We start from the raw sequence: 20,751 nt of genomic DNA, 5'->3' as shown, positions 1-20,751 counted from the left end.
AATTGAAAAATAAAAAGATGATAGAGGATATAGGACTAATCGAAAATATTTTGCCGAATAATAATCTATGTGAACCGTGTATTAATGGCAAATTAGCGCGTTTGTCATTTAATAAGATTAAAGATAAAAGCCATGTTAAACAACCGTTATTTATAATTCATTCAGATGTTTGCGGCCCTATCACTCCTTCTACAGTAAATGATAAGAATTATTTTGTTTTATTTGTTGATCAATATACACACTATTGTGTTACATATTTGATTGCGTATAAGTCTGAAGTCTTTACAGTTTTTCAAGATTTTGTAGCTAAAAGTGAGGCTCACTTTAATTTAAAAATTGTTAATCTGTATTGTGATAATGGTAGAGAGTATTTATCAAACGAGATGAAGGAATATTGTATTAAGAAAGGCATTACTTATCACTTGACTGCTCCACATACCCCGCAATTGAATGGTGTTTCAGAACGTATGGTGAGAACAATTACTGAAAAGGCTCGAGCAATGATTGCGGGAGCTAGTTTAGACAAGACTTTTTGGGGTGAAGCTGTTTTAACTAGTACATATTTAATTAACTTGACACCCACAAGAGCTTTGAAACAGTCTAAAACACCATACGAAATGTGGCATGGTAAAAAGCCACAGTTAAAATATTTAAAAGTATTTGGTTCTACGGCTTTTATCCATAAGAAAACCAGAAAATCAAAATTTGATGAAAAATCACTAAAAGGTGTACTGGTTGGGTATGAATCAAATGGGTATAAGATATGGGATGTGGAAGCTGGAAAGTTTACAGTAGCTAGAGATGTTATAATTGATGAGACTAGTTTTTTGAAAACTAGACCAACAGCTAAGACTGAAAGTGTTAATTTCGAAAACACTCAAAATAAAACTGATGCATCTGACATAATGTCAAAATCAGTAGGTAAATTAAATAAATCTGATGTTAATGAATCAGATGAAATGAAATCTAACACTGAAAATGTCAAATTGAATAATGAATCTGTAGTTGAAACAGATATGGAAATAGATCCTGAATCTCAAAACTCTCAGAATTATCACTGTGATAATTCTGAGAGTTCAAGAAGAGAGAGATCAATTGAGCCAAGAAGGAGTGAAAGAATTAAAGGTCGTCCGGTTATTTCATACAATGAAGATGACATGTTTGATAATCATTTATTGACTGCTCAATTTTTTGTTTGTAATATTCCAACTTCATATCAAGAAATTAAAAGTAGGAATGATAGGGCTCAATGGGAATTGGCTATAAAAGATGAAATTAATTCTCTCTTGATAAATAAGACATGGTCTTTAGTATCCAAGCCTCCAGATAAAAATATAGTGGATTGTAAATGGGTATTCACAATAAAGAATGATGAATTTGGAAACCCATCAAAATATAAAGCCCGACTAGTAGCTAGAGGTTTTAGCCAAGAATACCTAGTAGATTACAATGAAACCTTTGCACCTGTAGCTAGGATTTCTAGTTTTAGAATCATAGTAGCTTTAGCGAACCAATTTAATTTACTTATTCATCATATGGATGTGAAGACAGCCTTTTTAAATGGTATATTGAAAGAAGAAATCTATATGAGAGTACCTGATGTAGTCCAATGAAGGGATGGCCGAAACTACCATTTTGGGGAAAAAGAATGAAACCAACGCGAAAATGTTCGTAAAAGTCGTAGGAATATTATTGTAAAAAGTCAGCATCCTAAACGTAAAGGAACCCTTGCAAAAAAATTGCGAAAGCGTGCAAAAATGACTTTTTCGGTAATATCTCGAGAACGGCTGGAGATATGAAGAAAAGTTTTAAGTAAAAGTTGTAGAGAATTAAATTCTCTACAAAAAAGTATTTATACATTTTTTACGTATCTCTTACCGTTTATTAATTATACGCCATCAAAGGTACCGTGGAACGTCGAATTTTTCAAAAAATTATTGTAGATGTAAAAAATTTTTTTTTTTAAAAAAGACCAAATCAGAGGGCTTCTTCATTACTCTGACAATATTTTTAAAGGTTTTTTTTTTTTTTTAATGAGCTTTTCATTAACTAATATTAATTTGAAAATTTCAAATTAATTTTTTTTACACTTAATCGAATTGAATTTTTTTTTTTTTTTCTATACCATTCGATTCAGCGTAAAATTTACGTTAAAGTATGCTCTCGTACTTGGATTTCCATTTTAATCCACGTGAGATTGATTAAAAAAATGAATTGGGGGACTTTCATTTCTTACGGTACTGCCGCTGAGAGAGAACGACATATCTCTCCTTCTCATTCGCACTCATTATATTTTTCTGCACATGCGCGGCGCATAGAAAAGTGTAAGTGCGAGAGAGAACGGCAGTATCTTCCGTTTCACTTGCACTCACTACATTCTTCTGCACATGCGCGGCGCATAAAGAAGTGTAAGTACAAGAGAGAACGGCAGTTTCTTCCGTTTCTCTCACACTCACTACACTTTTATACACATGCGCGGCGCATAAAGAAGTATAAGTGCAAGAGAGAACGGCAGTTTCTTCCGTTTCACTCACACTCACTGTACTTTTAAACACGTGCGGAGTATACGACAAAATATAAGTGCGAGTGAGATCGCATACTCCGCTAGTGGAAGCGCAGCAGATAGAAAAGGGCCCATTGAATCCTACTGTAAACATATTAAATTTTATTACTGCTATTATTCTAGATGAATAGTCAGCAGCTATGGACATTCTTGATGTTGAGTCGAAAATGCTTTTTCACTCAAGTTGAAAATCTTTAAAAATTTTTCTAAGTTTTTAAAATAATTTCAAACTATGGAAAATTGGGTTAAAAAAAAGTAATCATTTTTATATATACACATCGATAGAGAATTTAATTCTCTATCGAATGAGATCAACTTTTTTTTTATTATTTATATGTTGCAAAATACAAAAATTTATCAAATTTTGCAACATTTTTCAACGATAATGTAATTATAACATTGTTTCATACATGTGTGCAAATTTTTAAATATTTTTAAAAAATTTAAAAAATTCTTTTTGAAGAATTAAAGAAAAATTCTTTATAAGGAAAGAAAAATTCTTTTTCAACAATTAAAAATTGTTATCATAAATAAAATTACTACCATCAAGCTGTAAATTTACACACATATTCACAACATTTATACAAACATGTATGCAAATTTTTGAACTTCCCCAACAACCGGAAGTTGCCAATCAAATTTATTAAAAAAAAAATATGTAAGAAAAGTATCTTCTTCTTGAAGAATTAAAAAATATTATCATCAATCAAATTGTTTTAATACAACTGAAAATTTGCACCCATCTTCTCAAGATGTATACAAACATGACTATAAAATTTATTAAAAAAATATAAATGTATAAAAAAAAATTTCTTTTTTCGAGAAACAGGAAAATTATGTTTTATTCTTTATAATTTCTCTTGGCTCCAAAAATGTGAGAACATCTGACTATTTTATGAGTCTCACTTACGCACATGCGCGGATCCCTTAAAGCATGATGGTCTGTGGCAAAGTAGGGATGCAGGTATGGAAGTGTCAGACCCATGCCTTCGTTCATGGACCCCTCACACGACAGCATGTTACACACACGCAGCATATTTCTAATGTTGCGCACGCACTGTTCTTTTTGCTCTATCTAATTCAATAGGTACGACTGAAATAGATGAAACATAGTCCATTTGCCTTCGCTTCGGCGTCATACTGACTTTACTTTACCCTCAACATTCTGTGAGTTTGGTACGATTTTTTACGTTAACAGAATATTAGTAATTCCTTATTCAATTATTTCAACATTCTTTCTTAACAATTATAAAAAAAAATTTCTTTTTAAAGAATTATAGAAAAAAATCTTTAGAAGGAAAGAAAAATTCTTTTTAAATAATTAGAAAATATCACTATAAATAAAATTACTACAATCAAGCTTAAAATTTGCACACATATTCTCATCGCTTCAACAAACATGCGTTCAAATTTTTAATTCCCCCCGATAACCGGAAGTTGACAATCAAATTTAAAAAAAAAAAATGTAAGAGAAATATCTTCTTCTTGCAGAATTACAAAATATTATCATCAATAAAGTTATTTTAATACAACTGAAAATTTGCACACCTTCCATGATCATTTTACTAAATATTTGTTTGTGGACAGTTGTTGTGGATATAAATAAATACAACGAATTAAAAGTAAACTTATGATTTGTATTTTTATTTAATAATAAATTAATAATTGTCGAAATCGATTTCCATCGGTTCAGCAGTGTTAGTGTGATCTAACTCTTCTTCGATTTGCTCCTCCGTTTCCGACTCTTCCTCCAAATATTCTTCTGCCTCAAGTTCATCATTATTTTCTTCTTCTTCACAAATTTCTGCAGTTTGTTCTGCCGGTTGTATCGCCTTGTTTTCGCAAGCATTCCCTTCACAGTTCTTACAAAGCTGAGTACAGCGAATACCACTCTTTTTACACGTGCAACGGCTACTCGAACAGTCCGTGCATGAACAACGAACCTGGAATATAATTTTATTATTTTCAGTACCTTTGTAATTACTCATAGACTTTAAATTACTTTCGTTCCTTAATTACCTGTTCAAGTAGTACATCTGGTGCGGGCGGTGCTGTTGTCATCACTGGATACATGATGATTTGGAATATTCTCTTCCATCCCCATTCTTCAGCGTCCATGTTTCTTCCAAGCCATTCTTGTACTTGTAAATAGACTCTTTTTGTATGCTCTAGAAGTGCTGCTTGAGTTGGAGGTAAAGTAGCTAATGACGATTCTTTATTATTATGGAATATCGTTTGATTAAATAAGTAGTATCTTAGTTCAGCAATTGTTGTAGGTTGCTCTTTTGTATTATTACTAAGATAAAGCTGGAAAATTATTTTTTCTGCAACTTCATACAAAATTCGTTTTTCACTGTTACTACTGTAAAAAGGTTTTATCATATCTGTTAATTGTGCATCTTCGAGAAACAGCTTTACTAATCTCTTTTTGCCTTTATTAAATAGGGCACTTGTTGAATCACAGCCAGAAAATGCATGGACGAATAGAATGAAATCTTTGAATAGCTGATTGGAATGTGTGTCATAAACTCTGCTCTCAGTTTTACCTGATCCCATTTTATAGAAATATATGATTGTGCCAGGTGAAGTCAGACCGACTAATAAAACAATGAGATCGACATCATTACCTACAACTACTACCGATTTTGATACACGATTCTTCAATTCGATTGCAGTAGTTACAATCAATGTGTCAGCATCTCCATTTGCCACTTCAACATGAATGTTTGATTGCCTCAAGGATTCTGTTAGTAAATTTATGAATTTATGTTTATTAGCAATATTTGCTAAAAACTTTTCACGTGTTAATAATACCATCAAATCCATATTGATATTAACATCTGGAGCAAAATTTTTTTCATTACGACGAAATCGTTCATATGTTTTTACAGCAACATTTTCATTACTGTATCCATCAAAAACTATGTATGCTTCCGGGAAATGTCGATGAATATATGAAACATAAAGATCACAAATATCTCGGAATGTTTTACTATGCGGCCATTGTACTTGGTGTAATAGCCATCCTCCATCGATGACACAAACGGATTCTTTCAAAATTTTACTACTAGCGTTTATTGTTTCAAAAACATCATATAAATCTGATTTCGTTCCTTTCCTCATATATCCATTTTCATCGAATAATGATAACGGAAATGGAGATAATTCATACTCCAATGCTGTACGTATTAAATCGGTGTTGTTGGTCAAAAGCTTGGTAATTCTTTAATTGTACTTCCTTCATATGAAATATGATCAGCTGGAGTATACGCAGCAATGCCACCTAAACAGTGAAAGGTTTCACGACCATCTGAAGTACTGGCATTGTGGTCAGTATTATCAAAAACATATTGGACAAATGCATTTTCGATTTTAGTTGTTTGTGGATGAATAATCGTTGAAGCTTCGTGGAGTTGAATATTATGGTACGACGAACATATTCCTAATCTGTTTAATAAATTTATAGCTAATTTTGATCCCGTCTTACGATAAATGTACGTTTCTATAGATAATTGAAGACATGAGATAAATGATTTTGGGCGAAGTGCTGATATAATAGAGTGGGCAAGATTTTCAATTTTGATGTAAAGTGAAGATTCATGAGACTGCTCCTTTCCATCTGTTATTATTAATCTGTGTAAAAAACTATTAAGAAGTGGAGGTATGTCTGATGTAACAGTATCGAGAAATGCTTGAGGTGTAGGATAAGTTGTTGTGTTGTATCGAAATTTCTTAATTTCATCTTGTAAAATCTCGGCACATACTTGAAGTATAGTTCGTTTGGCGGATTCACTGACAGACTCACTACCACCATACCAATCGCTACAAATTTGTGCCATATTATGATATTTGTAATAGATTATTGGTTCTTTGCCTTTATGTTGAAATATAAAAATGTCATCTCCATATTTTTTTTTTAAATGTCGAAATAAAGTTCGAGTGGAAATTTCATAATTATCATCATCCTCCATTAGTGCTTTTAAAGTCGAGTAACGAAATTTAAATTCACCACTAGATTCGATATGTTCATATATTCTTTGAAAGGTAACATCTGTTTCTTTACTATTGGTAGATGAGGGTTTTTTGTAGAGTGGTAATATTAATTTTATATTACATGTTGTATGATATCGTGCCTTCGCTGCAACAATAGATTCGATGCTTTGTAGACGTGCGATAATAGGAGCTCCAAAAGAATCATCATGTTCTCTAGCAGCAGCAATAAAACGATCTTTCATTCTATTTTCGCTGACGATCGATCCTAGTTTCCTTTTATCCCATACATTACCATATATGAAGCATAGCTTGTCGAATTGAAAATCATTTTGAAATTCAGAGAATGATGTAGATGATCCAGAGGCGGAGGGAGAAGAGGGTATTACGTCTGCTGCTGATTGCAGATTAGAAACTATTTCAGAAGATTGTCGCAACGACATTGTGTTAGGTTCTCTTAACGATACAGCGTATCGTTTCCGACAGTTAATATGAAAAGTATAATTTTGTTTACCAATCCATTGCTTCCATTTATCGTCACCTTTTTCTTGGCTTCTTTTAATCAACGTTTGTAGTCCTTTTTCATAAACCACAGTAGTCGAGTCGGCAGCTAGTTCTTGCAAACAAATGGAGCACAAAAGTGAAGAATCCATTATATTTCAAAAATCTGCAATAAAATGGGAATGTTGACGTTAAAAAAATGAATTTTCAAAAAAAATGAATACCAAAAAAATTTGAAGCTGTGACATATAGTTATGTGGGACTTTATGTTATAAAATTGAGTAGTAGAAAAGGTCTGTCAGAGTCAAGCTGTTAGTTAAGTTACCTGAGGAGCGCTTCGAAGTCAAAAGTACCCAATATACCTGACTCAAAAGGTAATGGGCATCAGTTCGAATCTGTTGAATGCGTCATAACGAAAAAGTGAAACTAACGGTATACACAAACAACAAAAGTACGTTATAGTTTAATGTATGAAACTATAATATATGACATACATGTAATGTAATATATATAGCATCGTATTGGAAAGGAAAAAAAAATTATTTTCCAATAATGATATTGACATACATTAATATTGCAATAACTAGCATAACGAGCGTATAAGTTGTATATGGAAAGAACTGTATGAGAAATTACCCTGGCAAAAAATAATTAATAGATAATAAGTAACATCGTATGAATGCATGGCAATAAATATAATGACATAAAATAATTATTATGGGGGATATGTACCTTACACTCAATGCAATATATTCGTTGCGCTGAACACGTGGTGACGCTCCAAAAAAATTCCAGAAGCTCTGATGTTTGTAATATCTGCAATGTTCACGTACACTAACAAAGTACAATACGCACAAACACAATTTATAATTGTTAAGAAAGAATGTTGAAATAATTGAATAAGGAATTACTAATATTCTGTTAACGTAAAAAATCGTACCAAACTCACAGAATGTTGAGGGTAAAGTAAAGTCAGTATGACGCCGAAGCGAAGGCAAATGGACTATGTTTCATCTATTTCAGTCGTACCTATTGAATTAGATAGAGCAAAAAGAACAGTGCGTGCGCAACATTAGAAATATGCTGCGTGTGTGTAATGCTGCGTGACGGGGGGTCCATGAACGAAGGCATGGGTCTGACACTTCCATACCTGCATCCCTACTTTGCCACAGACCATCATGCTTTAAGGGATCCGCGCATGTGCGTAAGTGAGACTCATAAAATAGTCAGATGTTCTCACATTTTTGGAGCCAAGAGAAATTATAAAGAATAAAACATAATTTTCCTGTTTCTCGAAAAAAGAAATTTTTTTTTATACATTTATATTTTTTTAATAAATTTTATAGTCATGTTTGTATACATCTTGAGAAGATGGGTGCAAATTTTCAGTTGTATTAAAACAATTTGATTGATGATAATATTTTTTAATTCTTCAAGAAGAAGATACTTTTCTTACATATTTTTTTTTTAATAAATTTGATTGGCAACTTCCGGTTGTTGGGGAAGTTCAAAAATTTGCATACATGTTTGTATAAATGTTGTGAATATGTGTGTAAATTTACAGCTTGATGGTAGTAATTTTATTTATGATAACAATTTTTAATTGTTGAAAAAGAATTTTTCTTTCCTTATAAAGAATTTTTCTTTAATTCTTCAAAAAGAATTTTTTAAATTTTTTAAAAATATTTAAAAATTTGCACACATGTATGAAACAATGTTATAATTACATTATCGTTGAAAAATGTTGCAAAATTTGATAAATTTTTGTATTTTGCAACATATAAATAATAAAAAAAAAGTTGATCTCATTCGATAGAGAATTAAATTCTCTATCGATGTGTATATATAAAAATGATTACTTTTTTTTAACCCAATTTTCCATAGTTTGAAATTATTTTAAAAACTTAGAAAAATTTTTAAAGATTTTCAACTTGAGTGAAAAAGCATTTTCGACTCAACATCAAGAATGTCCATAGCTGCTGACTATTCATCTAGAATAATAGCAGTAATAAAATTTAATATGTTTACAGTAGGATTCAATGGGCCCTTTTCTATCTGCTGCGCTTCCACTAGCGGAGTATGCGATCTCACTCGCACTTATATTTTGTCGTATACTCCGCACGTGTTTAAAAGTACAGTGAGTGTGAGTGAAACGGAAGAAACTGCCGTTCTCTCTTGCACTTATACTTCTTTATGCGCCGCGCATGTGTATAAAAGTGTAGTGAATGTGAGAGAAACGGAAGAAACTGCCGTTCTCTCTTGTACTTACACTTCTTTATGCGCCGCGCATGTGCAGAAGAATGTAGTGAGTGCAAGTGAAACGGAAGATACTGCCGTTCTCTCTCGCACTTACACTTTTCTATGCGCCGCGCATGTGCAGAAAAATATAATGAGTGCGAATGAGAAGGAGAGATATGTCGTTCTCTCTCAGCGGCAGTACCGTAAGAAATGAAAGTCCCCCAATTCATTTTTTTAATCAATCTCACGTGGATTAAAATGGAAATCCAAGTACGAGAGCATACTTTAACGTAAATTTTACGCTGAATCGAATGGTATAGAAAAAAAAAAAATTCAATTCGATTAAGTGTAAAAAAAATTAATTTGAAATTTTCAAATTAATATTAGTTAATGAAAAGCTCATTACCTTTAAAAATATTGTCAGAGTAATGAAGAAGCCCTCTGATTTGGTCTTTTTTAAAAAAAAAATTTTTTACATCTACAATAATTTTTTGAAAAATTCGACGTTCCACGGTACCTTTGATGGCGTATAATTAATAAACGGTAAGAGATACGTAAAAAATGTATAAATACTTTTTTGTAGAGAATTTAATTCTCTACAACTTTTACTTAAAACTTTTCTTCATATCTCCAGCCGTTCTCGAGATATTACCGAAAAAGTCATTTTTGCACGCTTTCGCAATTTTTTTGCAAGGGTTCCTTTACGTTTAGGATGCTGACTTTTTACAATAATATTCCTACGACTTTTACGAACATTTTCGCGTTGGTTTCATTCTTTTTCCCCAAAATGGTAGTTTCGGCCATCCCTTCATTGGACTAATGGCGTCAAAAGTAATAAAAATCAAGTTTGTAAATTACATAAAGCCATTTACGGATTAAAACAAGCTGCAAGATGCTGGTTTGAAACGTTTGAACAATCTTTAATTGAAGAAGGTTTTAGGAATTCAACTGTTGATAGGTGTATATATATATTAGATAAGGGAGATATTTCGAAAAATATATATTTAGTACTTTATGTAGATGATCTTGTAATCACCACCGAAAATTTGGAAACAATGTCTAACTTTAAGAAGTATTTAATGAAGAAATTTAGTATGACTGACTTAAAAGATATTAAACTCTTTTTAGGAATTTTAGGAGTTCAGAGAAATGGAAATATATTAACTTTAGATCAGAGTCAATACATAAAGAAAATTTTAAGTACGTTCAATATGTCAGATTGTAAACCCGTTAATACTCCACTCGAGAGTAAGCTAGATTTTATAGCCCTAAATTCTGATGAAAAATTTGATGCTCCTTGTCGAAACGTTGTGGGTTGTTTAATGTACGTAATGTTATGTACAAGACCTGACCTGAGTGTGGCTGTAAACATTTTAAGTCGTTATCTAAATAAAAATAATAAAGAGTTGTGGAAAAACCTGAAAAGAGTACTTCGATATCTAAAGGGATCAGCTGAACTGAAATTAACATATGTTCGAGGCAGTTTTAATGATGTTTTAAGTGGATATGTAGACTCGGACTGGGGAGGTTCTGATTTAAATGATAGAAAGAGTACGACTGGTTATCTATTTAAATTATTCGAACGTTGTACAATTACTTGGAATACAAAAAGACAAACCTCTGTAGCAGCTTCATCCACTGAAGCAGAGTATATGGCCCTTTTTGAAGCTGTTAGAGAGGCAATGTGGTTGAGATCTTTAGCTAATAGTATAAATATAAAAATTTCAGAACCTACAACAATATACGAAGACAACAATGGGTGCATTAGTATCGCAAATAACCCAACCAGTACAAGAGATCGAAACATATCGATATCAAATATCATTTCTCGCGTGAGCAAGTTGAAAATAAAACAATTAATTTAAAATATATTCCAACAGGTAACCAGTTAGCTGATATGTTCACAAAGCCTCTACCAGTAGTAAAATTCCTGGAATTAAGGAAAGAATTGGCTCTGGAGTAATATTAATAATAAGTTATTATTATAAGTTTATGTTTTGTAATTTAATATTAAGTAAGATGGTCTGATTAGGTTTTATTTGGGTTTCCCTAATCCTTAGCAACAAATGTTGGATCATTTGTAATATGTCCCAAAAATTAAAATAGAAACACAAGGAAGGTGTATCACTAAATTTCTGTTTAATATAAGTTATAAAGTAAGTGCTGTATTATGCTTTTCTTAATAAATAGATATCATTCAATAGATTAATTTTTGAAGAGGCGTGTTGAAATATTGGTTAAATATTATCAAAAATTATTCTATTGAAAGTATGATGAGTGGTCTAAGGATGTTGGTAGTTAAAGAAAAAAAGCAAACCTAAGTAAAGGATAATAAAATCCCAGGGAAAATCCCAGTATCCATAAAAACTGTTTAGGAAAATAAACAAATTTTAGTCCTGGTAGACATCTGTGGGCCACACTTCATATCTAGAGTAGCGGTAGATACTCGGCGCCAAGTGCACATTCACCTTTTCCCTCTCTCTCTCTTTCTCACTAGCGCGCTCTTTCCCCCATGAGCGCCGAGGCTACCGACTACTCTATACACGAAAAATTTTGTGTGACGTCATCAACGCATCTTTATATGCAAATATCTTTATAATTGCTACATATTATGATTTCATATTTAATAGGTAGTTATCTTATATCATGAGCTTCCAATTAAACGTTAAACGAGAATTTTTTATTAATTATTAACGGAGTTATAAATAAGCCACGCCCCTAACAGCGATATATCTGCTATTCAAGATTTTTTCGCTCGCTGTTTCACTCTACTTAATCGAGCGCTCTATCATGTGTTCTCTCTTACTGAATGTGTCTTTTGTCACTTTCTTTCACATTGGGCTCCCTACAGTGCCCTCTTTCTTGCGTTACGTATTGTTATCACTCTCTTTCACGTTAACCTCGTGATATTTCCTTCTCTCTTGCCTAACCAAGAGACATCTATGTTCTGAATAATGAAAAATGTTTCCCGCGTGTTGTATATCGATTTAAATAAACTTTTTTAGGAATTATTGGTAAAGAAAAGTTTTAAATGATCAATGAAAAATAAGTGTTTGTCGAATAATAACAACAAAAGAATATGATTAAAAAAAGTAAAAAGTGTTTCCCGCATGTTGCATATCGATTTTAATAGATTTCATTTGGAATCATGGATAAAATGATGTTCTAGATGATTGAAAGAAAAAACAATTATAATAAATATCCAAAATTGTTATAAATTTTGTAGTTGGCTTTAAATAATGTCTTATTGAAATATCATATTTTTCACTATTTCTATAAGGCATTATTTTGTTGAACTTTTTTCTATTTCAGAAAAATAAAAAACTGGCTTGGCAGAGTAATAAAAGAGCAGAAAATACACCTATGTAGCATAGGAACTACCTAAAATTGTTATAAATTTTGTGGTTGGCTTCAAATAATGTCTTATTGCAATATCATATTTTTCACTATTTTCATAAGACATTATTTTGTTGAACTTTTTTCTATTTCAGAAAAAAAAACTGGCTTGGCAACGTAATAAAAAAGCAGAAAATACACCTATGTAGCATAGGAACTACCTGAAATTGTTATGAATTTTGTGGTTGGCTTTAAAGAATGTCTTATTGAAATATCATATTTTTCACTATTTCTATAAGACATTATTTTGTTGAACTTTTTTCTATTTCAGAAAAAAAAACTGGCTTGGCAGAGTAATGAAAAAGCAGAAAATACACCTATGTAGCGTAGAAACGATCCAAAATTGTTATAAATTTTGTGGTTGGCTTCAAATAATGTCTTATTGCAATATCATATTTTTCACTGTTTTCATAAGACATTATTTTGTTGAACTTTTTTCTATTTCAGAAAAAATAAGAAACTGGCTTTGCAGAGTAATAAAAGAGCAGAAAATACACCTATGTAGCATAGGAACTACCTAAAATTGTTACAAATTTTGTGGTTGGCTTCAAATAATGTCTTATTGCAATATCATATTTTTCACTATTTTCATAAGGCATTATTTTGTTGAACTTTTTTCTATTCAGAAAAATAAAAAACTGGCTTGGCAGAGTAATGAAAGAGCAGAAAATACACCTATGTAGCATAGGAACTACCTAAAATTGTTATAAATTTTGTAGTTGGCTTCAAATAATGTCTTATTGCAATATCATATTTTTCACTATTTTTATGAGACGTTATTTTGTTGAACTTTTTTCTATTTCAGAAAAATAAAAAACTGGCTTGGCAGAGTAATAAAAGAGCAGAAAATACACCTATGTAGCATAGGAACTACCTAAAATTGTTATAAATTTTGTGGTTGGCTTCAAATAATGTCTTATTGCAATATCATATTTTTCACTATTTTCATAAGACATTATTTTGTTGAACTTTTTTCTATTTCAGAAAAAAAAACTGGCTTGGCAACGTAATAAAAAAGCAGAAAATACACCTATGTAGCATAGGAACTACCTGAAATTGTTATGAATTTTGTGGTTGGCTTTAAAGAATGTCTTATTGAAATATCATATTTTTCACTATTTTCATAAGGCATTATTTTGTTGAACTTTTTTCTATTTAGAAAAAAAAACTGGCTTGGCAGAGTAATAAAAAAGCAGAAAATACACCTATGTAGCATAGGAACTACCTAAAATTGTTACAAATTTTGTGGTTGGCTTTAAATAATGTCTTATTGAAATTTCATATTTTTCACTATTTTCATAAGACATTATTTTATTGAACTTTTTTCTATTTCAGAAAAATAAAAAACTGGCTTGGCAAAGTAATAAAAGAGCAGAAAATACACCTATGTAGCATAGGAACTCCCTAAAATTGTTATAAATTTTTAAATTTTCGAAATAAATAAAAATTAAATAATTTTTAACGTTGTTGTCTTGAGACAGCGCGCTCGGAGAGCGCGCGTTGTTTCTAGTAACCTTATTGAAAAAAAAAATTAATTTGGAAGAAGAAAATTTTTTTGGAAGTTTGGTGACTGTCTCCAAAATTCCACTTTGATCGCACGAAATGTTACCAAACTTCCACTTGCACGTATATATACTACTATATGAATTTCTGGTGTCTATCTGTCTGTTCGGGGTAATCTCCAAAACGGTTAATTCGATTGCGACCAAATTTAACAGATATGTAGAGGGGGTTGTTCGGAAAGTTATATGCTACTTTTTGTTAATGTGAATTGTTTATAACAATTAAATTCGTTATAAACAATTGAAAACAGGATTTATTCAATATATTTGAGATCTTTCAACGGGAAATTTTTTCTTTTACTGAAACAATGTTATCCACTGTGTAAAATGGATATAAACATACTTCTTTTGTTCGTAACATACCATTTGTTGTAAAAGAACAGAAATTGAGTTTTACGATCATTTCCTTTCATCATCAGTAAGAGTGCTCCTGTAACTGGAGGAGTTACCCAGTGAACACAGAATGTAAATGTGATATAACAAGGAAGTAACAAGTTACGTAACTTTTTTGACTTATAGGTGACATAACAATTATATCAAATTTGAGTTTTATGATATGTACCTAATTGTTACTTCTATGTTACGTATCAGTTACATGGCATTGTGATTGTAGTATAACGTCACAATTGTGACGGCTATATTATGTCCTCGTGACCAAACAATGTTACTTTGAAAAAAACGTCACAACAGTGACTCTTATGTTATGTTTATGTTATGTCGCAGCCATTTCCTCAGTGTAACATAGCATCAATAAAATGAAATAACATCAGTGTAATGTAACTTACGTTACATATGTTATATAGACACTGCGATACATGAATTATTTTGCATTGGATATAATATTTTGTTACATAACTTAGTGATGTTGCTTATATGTTTATGTATATGCTTATTTGTAATACATAACTTATGCTACATAAATGGAACATTAATGGTACATAACTTTGTTACAAATATACTATGGTAAATGTATACATGGATGTTATTATATATAACGTTCACGTTTTAATCTTCAATATCCGTTATTAGGTAAAAAATTAAAAAACTAATTGTGATAAATCTATTTTTTGTAACAAATTTTGATATTTCCTCAGTTATTCTGCTCCTTTTAGATTCTTAAAGAACAGAACTTATTATATTATATGGTTCTTAACTGTATATCCGACATGTATCGTATTTTTCTGTTACTTTTCTTTTTTTTATAGATTTCAAAATTATTTTGGAAGTTTGATGACTGTCACCAAACTTCCATAATCGTTGTAGGGAAAATTGGTGACAGTCACCAAAATTCCAATTCGTCACCAAACTTCCACTTTGGTCGCACAAAATGTTACCAAACGTCCGCTTGCATGTATATATATATATATGTATATATATACTTCTACTGTTATTCAAGAGGAACGCTTCAACTTCATAGCTATAGATATTATATCAACGTTACTATGCCAGTAACACGGATGATTTGGTGATGTGAACTTACAAGTTGGTCCCCTACTAAAAATTGCTCCAACGCGCCTAAAGAAGTTTTCACTTCAAAAAGAAGTGAAATCCGCACAAAACAGGCATCTAGGAATGCCTGTAAAAACTGGCGCCAAGTCCACATTCAAGTAAAATTAGTATAAATGGAAAAAAGGTAAGATCAAAAAAACATGTGAAATCAAGTAAAACGCCAAGTTAGCTGCGTCTTTTTTCCATAATTTTTTCGAACTAGCAATGTACTATTGACTTATAAAATTTCAGTTAATTTTGAAGTACAAAAAAAAAAATCTTCAAAACCAAAAAACTATGGAACTTGGCCCAATTTTTTAAATTCTTTCAACAGTTCCATATATTATAGTTCGTACATAAGAACATTTGAAACTGAATTGGGCAGACTTTAAAGACAAAATTGGGCCAAGTTCCATAGTTTTTTGGTATTGAAGATTTTTTTTTTTTTGTACTTCAAAATTAACTGAAATTTTATAAGTCAATAGTACATTGCTAGTTCGAAAAAATTATGAAAAAAGACGCAGCTAACTTGGCGTTTTACTTGATTTCACATGTTTTTTTGATCTTACCTTTTTTCCATTTATACTAATTTTACTTGAATGTGGACTTGGCGCCAGTTTTTACAGGCATTCCTAGATGCCTGTTTTGTGCGGATTTTAGTTATATAGTTAGGATAAGTACTTTAGGATAATTTTTGAGTTAGTCTTTTGTAGATTCTCGTGAAGAGAACATAATAAGGAAACTCTTGGATGATTACCTTCCTATAGTCCTAATTAAAATAAAGACATTTCATCAATTGAAATATCAGCATTCTAAATATTTTTAGTAACCTATTTCCCAACAGTTGCTGAGCACACCAAATGGAAAGTATTTATTAAAACATTCTCTAACTGGAAGCAATGCTGAAACATTAGCAGAAATGCTTGTCAATTATTTGCTTAAGGATAATTGCAAATTATCGTAAGTATATCGTAAGTTATACAACATTAAAAAATCGGCTTCTGGAAAATTGTATCACAAGTATACAAATAGATTAAAGAAGAATACTCAAAAGTTATAAGAGTGAAGATGAAGAATTGCATGCAGCGAATAAAATAGACTTTGAAGAGTGTATCAAAGAGCTAAGTACCTTAACAGTTAACGACAGTGACAAAATTTTGTGAAAAAGACGCACGACTTTCGTCGGGGAGAGAGTTTGATTGTCGGTGAATGTTTTAATAAATATCCACAATTAAATCCACCGTTTGGAGAAAAACAAATTAAGCTAGATTTAAAATTATTAAAATTACCAGTTAACGTTGAATCATTGAAAAAGAAATGGATAAATTTACATGTCAATATTATTGAGATCGCTATCGAATTTAGAGCAACAAAGAAAATTTTGAGAGAATATAGAGAAAATGAAGATATACCACGATCAGTGTTAGCACGGAAAATTTTTCCATATTTATTTAGACCAATCTCTACAGAAACAAATACAGTTAAAAAATCCTGGAAACCATCAAGTACGAAACAAAGCGGTGCCTCTATCCTATGGATAGATTTAAGTTTAAATATTGTTATGATACTTCCTCGAGTAATTTTTAAATTTCAATAAAAACAATCTTTCATACTTTTTACAGACAATCACTGATCTGGAAACACGTTTAAATAAACAACGAAATGTAATGGGCGAGAAGAATTCAACTTTACAGCCATTTATTGTTGTTGTTGGACCTTTAACGAAGTTAGATGCAGTGTATGTCATTATCGATAATAAAAAATTCCAGTTCAACGATGTAACGAGTGCTGTAGGATTTTGCTGGAAATTAATGATCGCTTTAGACATAAAGTATTTATTGAAAAATATATTCATAATTATGATGATAAAAAAGTAAAATTTATCAGGGTATACAAACATTGATAGGCTATTTAAATCGTTTAAATACGGACAATAATGATGAAAATTTACTTTCTTAAATTGCATACAATTATGAATGATTCTATGCATATGTAAAGGCGCTGTCCTTCTTCATTGTTACAAAATTAATAAGTATTTTATTTAAATGGATGTCCGTTGCACTATATGTATGGAATGAATATCATCAAAACTTATCAAAAACCATTGGGCAACTGATCACAATGTAAAATTTGTTAGTTATGGTTGTCCGGAAAGTTCATGTCATAGAAATTATAATAATTGGTGTAAAGTCCTCTTTAGAGACTTAAAGATCTAGACAGATTTTAAAAATTACTGCAGCATCAAAGTTAAAAACAAATTTTCAATTTGAATTCAAATTCCTCTTTTTATTTAATTGGTCTCATCTTTTGGAGAACATTTCTCCAAATTAATAACCGACTACGCATCCTATTCATAAAATCAGACTCTTAAAATCACAAATGATCCACCTTGCAAGGAATTTTCAAAAACATAAGTTCAATAGTAGTCCAGTCATATTAGATTTTAAATCGTGAAATCTTGAAATGGACAAAATTTTAATAGACTATTTGTAGGGGATGTAGAATTAGTTTCCCCTAAAAAAAAGTGAGCTCCGACACCGGGCAAGGGTTGAAATCACCCTTTAAACGCTTTTTTATGCATTTTTTCATGTTTGTTCTCATTTTTTTCGAGAACTATAACAGATATGAAAAAATATTTTAAACAAAAGTTGTAGCGGCTACAATTTTACATAAAAAAGTCCGCATCTTCGCAACCTTACCTGTAACAGGTAAAAAGTTATTGACCTCTAAAGGTTGGAAAAATTCAAAACAATGAAAATATTGAACACCCTTTGGGCACGATACTGCTGTGAGAGAAACAAAGCGATATGTCAGCGCTTGTCACACTCATTGCGAGTATTTTATCATAATAAACGTGCCTAAACGAAACACAACGTAAACAAAACCCATGAGATAGACAAGGAGGGTTATGTTTATGTATTCAAAATATAGGAAAGGATAGCTGACATCACAAGGTCAGCATTTGTAAGACTTTAAAGAAAACTAAGTGATCACCAGCATTGTATAGAGTAATCACCCCAAGTGACATAAAAAAAAATTGCAAAATTAAATAGCATCAATCGATAAAGTTTTTAATGCTGAGTCGATGAATGATATTCATTTTTTTGATTTTTTTTTAACGATACATGGGGTAACTGGGGGGATAGAATAAAACATTTGAAGGAGCTCAAGTAATCAAACTTTAAAAAAACAGAACGTTAAAATTAACTGCAAATAGCAAGTGAGCTCAAGTTAATTTCAATTAACTTTACTTAAAAAAAGATTAAAATTACCCCCAGTACAGTCGATTAAAAAAAATCAAAAAAATGAATCATTCAGCTAAAAACTTTATCGTTGTGCTATTTATTTTGCAATTTTTTTTTATGTCATTGGGGGGATTCTTACATGTGGGATCACAGTCTTAAAGCACAAATGCTGACCTTGTGATGTCAGCTATCCTTTCCTATATTTTGAATACATAAACATAACCCTCCTTGTCTATCTCATGGGTTTTGTTTACGTTGTGTTTCGTTTAGGCACGTTTATTATGATAAAATACTCGCAATGAGTGTGACAAGCGCTGACATATCGCTTTGTTTCTCTCACAGCAGTATCGTGCCCAAAGGGTGTTCAATATTTTCATTGTTTTGAATTTTTCCAACCTTTAGAGGTCAATAACTTTTTACCTGTTACAGGTAAGGTTGCGAAGATGCGGACTTTTTTATGTAAAATTGTAGCCGCTACAACTTTTGTTTAAAATATTTTTTCATATCTGTTATAGTTCTCGAAAAAAATGAGAACAAACATGAAAAAATGCATAAAAAAGCGTTTAAAGGGTGATTTCAACCCTTGCCCGGTGTCGGAGCTCACTTTTTTTTAGGGGAAACTAATTCTACATCCCCTACAAATAGTCTATTAAAATTTTGTCCATTTCAAGATTTCACGATTTAAAATCTAATATGACTGGACTATAGTTTAAACCAACTATTCGAACTTTATAGGATACCATGGACATTTAGTGCCTAACTTAACTTCATTTTGGCCATTAATGGAAAAAAGGTTAACAACACAAACGCTCCAACCGTGTGTATCCTATAGTAAGTCCACGAGAACGCTTCAGGTCAGACATTGTGAATTTAAATCAACAATCAATCATCAACATCATAAGGAGCGAGTCTATTTATATGAACCACTTTTAAACGACCATTCGGAATTTTCTGAATTCTAAGAACAACATCATTCAATTTGTTTTTAATAATATATGGACCTTCCCAATCTGATTGAAGTTTAGGGCATTTTCTTTTAACTCTTTTAGGGAAATAAAACTAAACTTTTTGATCTACGTCAAAAGACAAAATGTTAGATTTTAAATCATAATTAAATTCAAGTTTTCCTGATTTAATTTCTAAATTACGTCGCATATAATCATGAGTGAGTTGTAATTTTTCACGAAGATCAAAAACATATTCACCTGTTGAATTGTCATTAGAAATATTTTCAGAAGGAGAAATTCCACGAAGAAAATCTAAAGGTAACCTTAATTCACGACCTAACATCAATAATGCTGGACAAAATTCTGTAGTCTCATGTCTAGAAGAGCGATAAGCTAACAAAAATAGAGAAATCCAACGATCCCAATCTTTTTGATTTTTATTAATAAATTTTGATGAATATTGAAGAATAGTCCTATGCAACCTTTCAACTAAACCATTAGATTGAGGATGAAGAGATGTAGTTCTAGTCTTTTTAATTCCAAAAAGATTCATCACCTCTTTGAAGATTTCTGATTCAAACTCTCTACCTTGATTTGAATGAATTTCTAAAGGGAGACCATATCTACAAAATATTTGAGAAACTAAAGCTTCAGCAATAGTAGAAGCCTGATGATTAGGAAGAGGAATTGTTTCAGGCCATCTAGTAAAATAATCAGTAACAACTAAAAGAAATTTATTTCCAGAAGAAGTTTTTGTAAGAGGACCAAGAATATCAATCGCAACTCTTTCAAAAGGAGACCCAATATTATAAATTTAAAGA

At 31.2% G+C, this 20,751-nt stretch overlaps 1 protein-coding gene across 1 annotated transcript; it reads right to left on the bottom strand.

The window, feature by feature from the left end:
• Positions 1-4,117: 4,117 nt before the first annotated feature.
• LOC118064228 (uncharacterized) lies at positions 4,118-6,190 on the bottom strand. Its single transcript, XM_035078695.1, has 2 exons — positions 4,583-6,190; positions 4,118-4,506 (listed from the first exon to the last, which is right to left on the bottom strand). The coding sequence occupies exons 1-2, from the start codon at positions 5,684-5,686 to the stop codon at positions 4,222-4,224; spliced, it is 1,389 nt and encodes a 462-aa protein (XP_034934586.1). The 5' UTR covers positions 5,687-6,190; the 3' UTR covers positions 4,118-4,221.
• Positions 6,191-20,751: the final 14,561 nt, after the last annotated feature.

The sequence above is a fragment of the Chelonus insularis genome, unplaced genomic scaffold, assembly GCF_013357705.1.
Source record: "Chelonus insularis isolate UGA/USDA-ARS -01 unplaced genomic scaffold, ASM1335770v1 contig_16_pilon, whole genome shotgun sequence".
Classification (NCBI taxonomy): Eukaryota; Metazoa; Arthropoda; class Insecta; order Hymenoptera; family Braconidae; genus Chelonus; species Chelonus insularis.
Note: the sequence above shows the minus strand (reverse complement) of the source record. Positions and strands in the feature narration are given on the sequence as shown.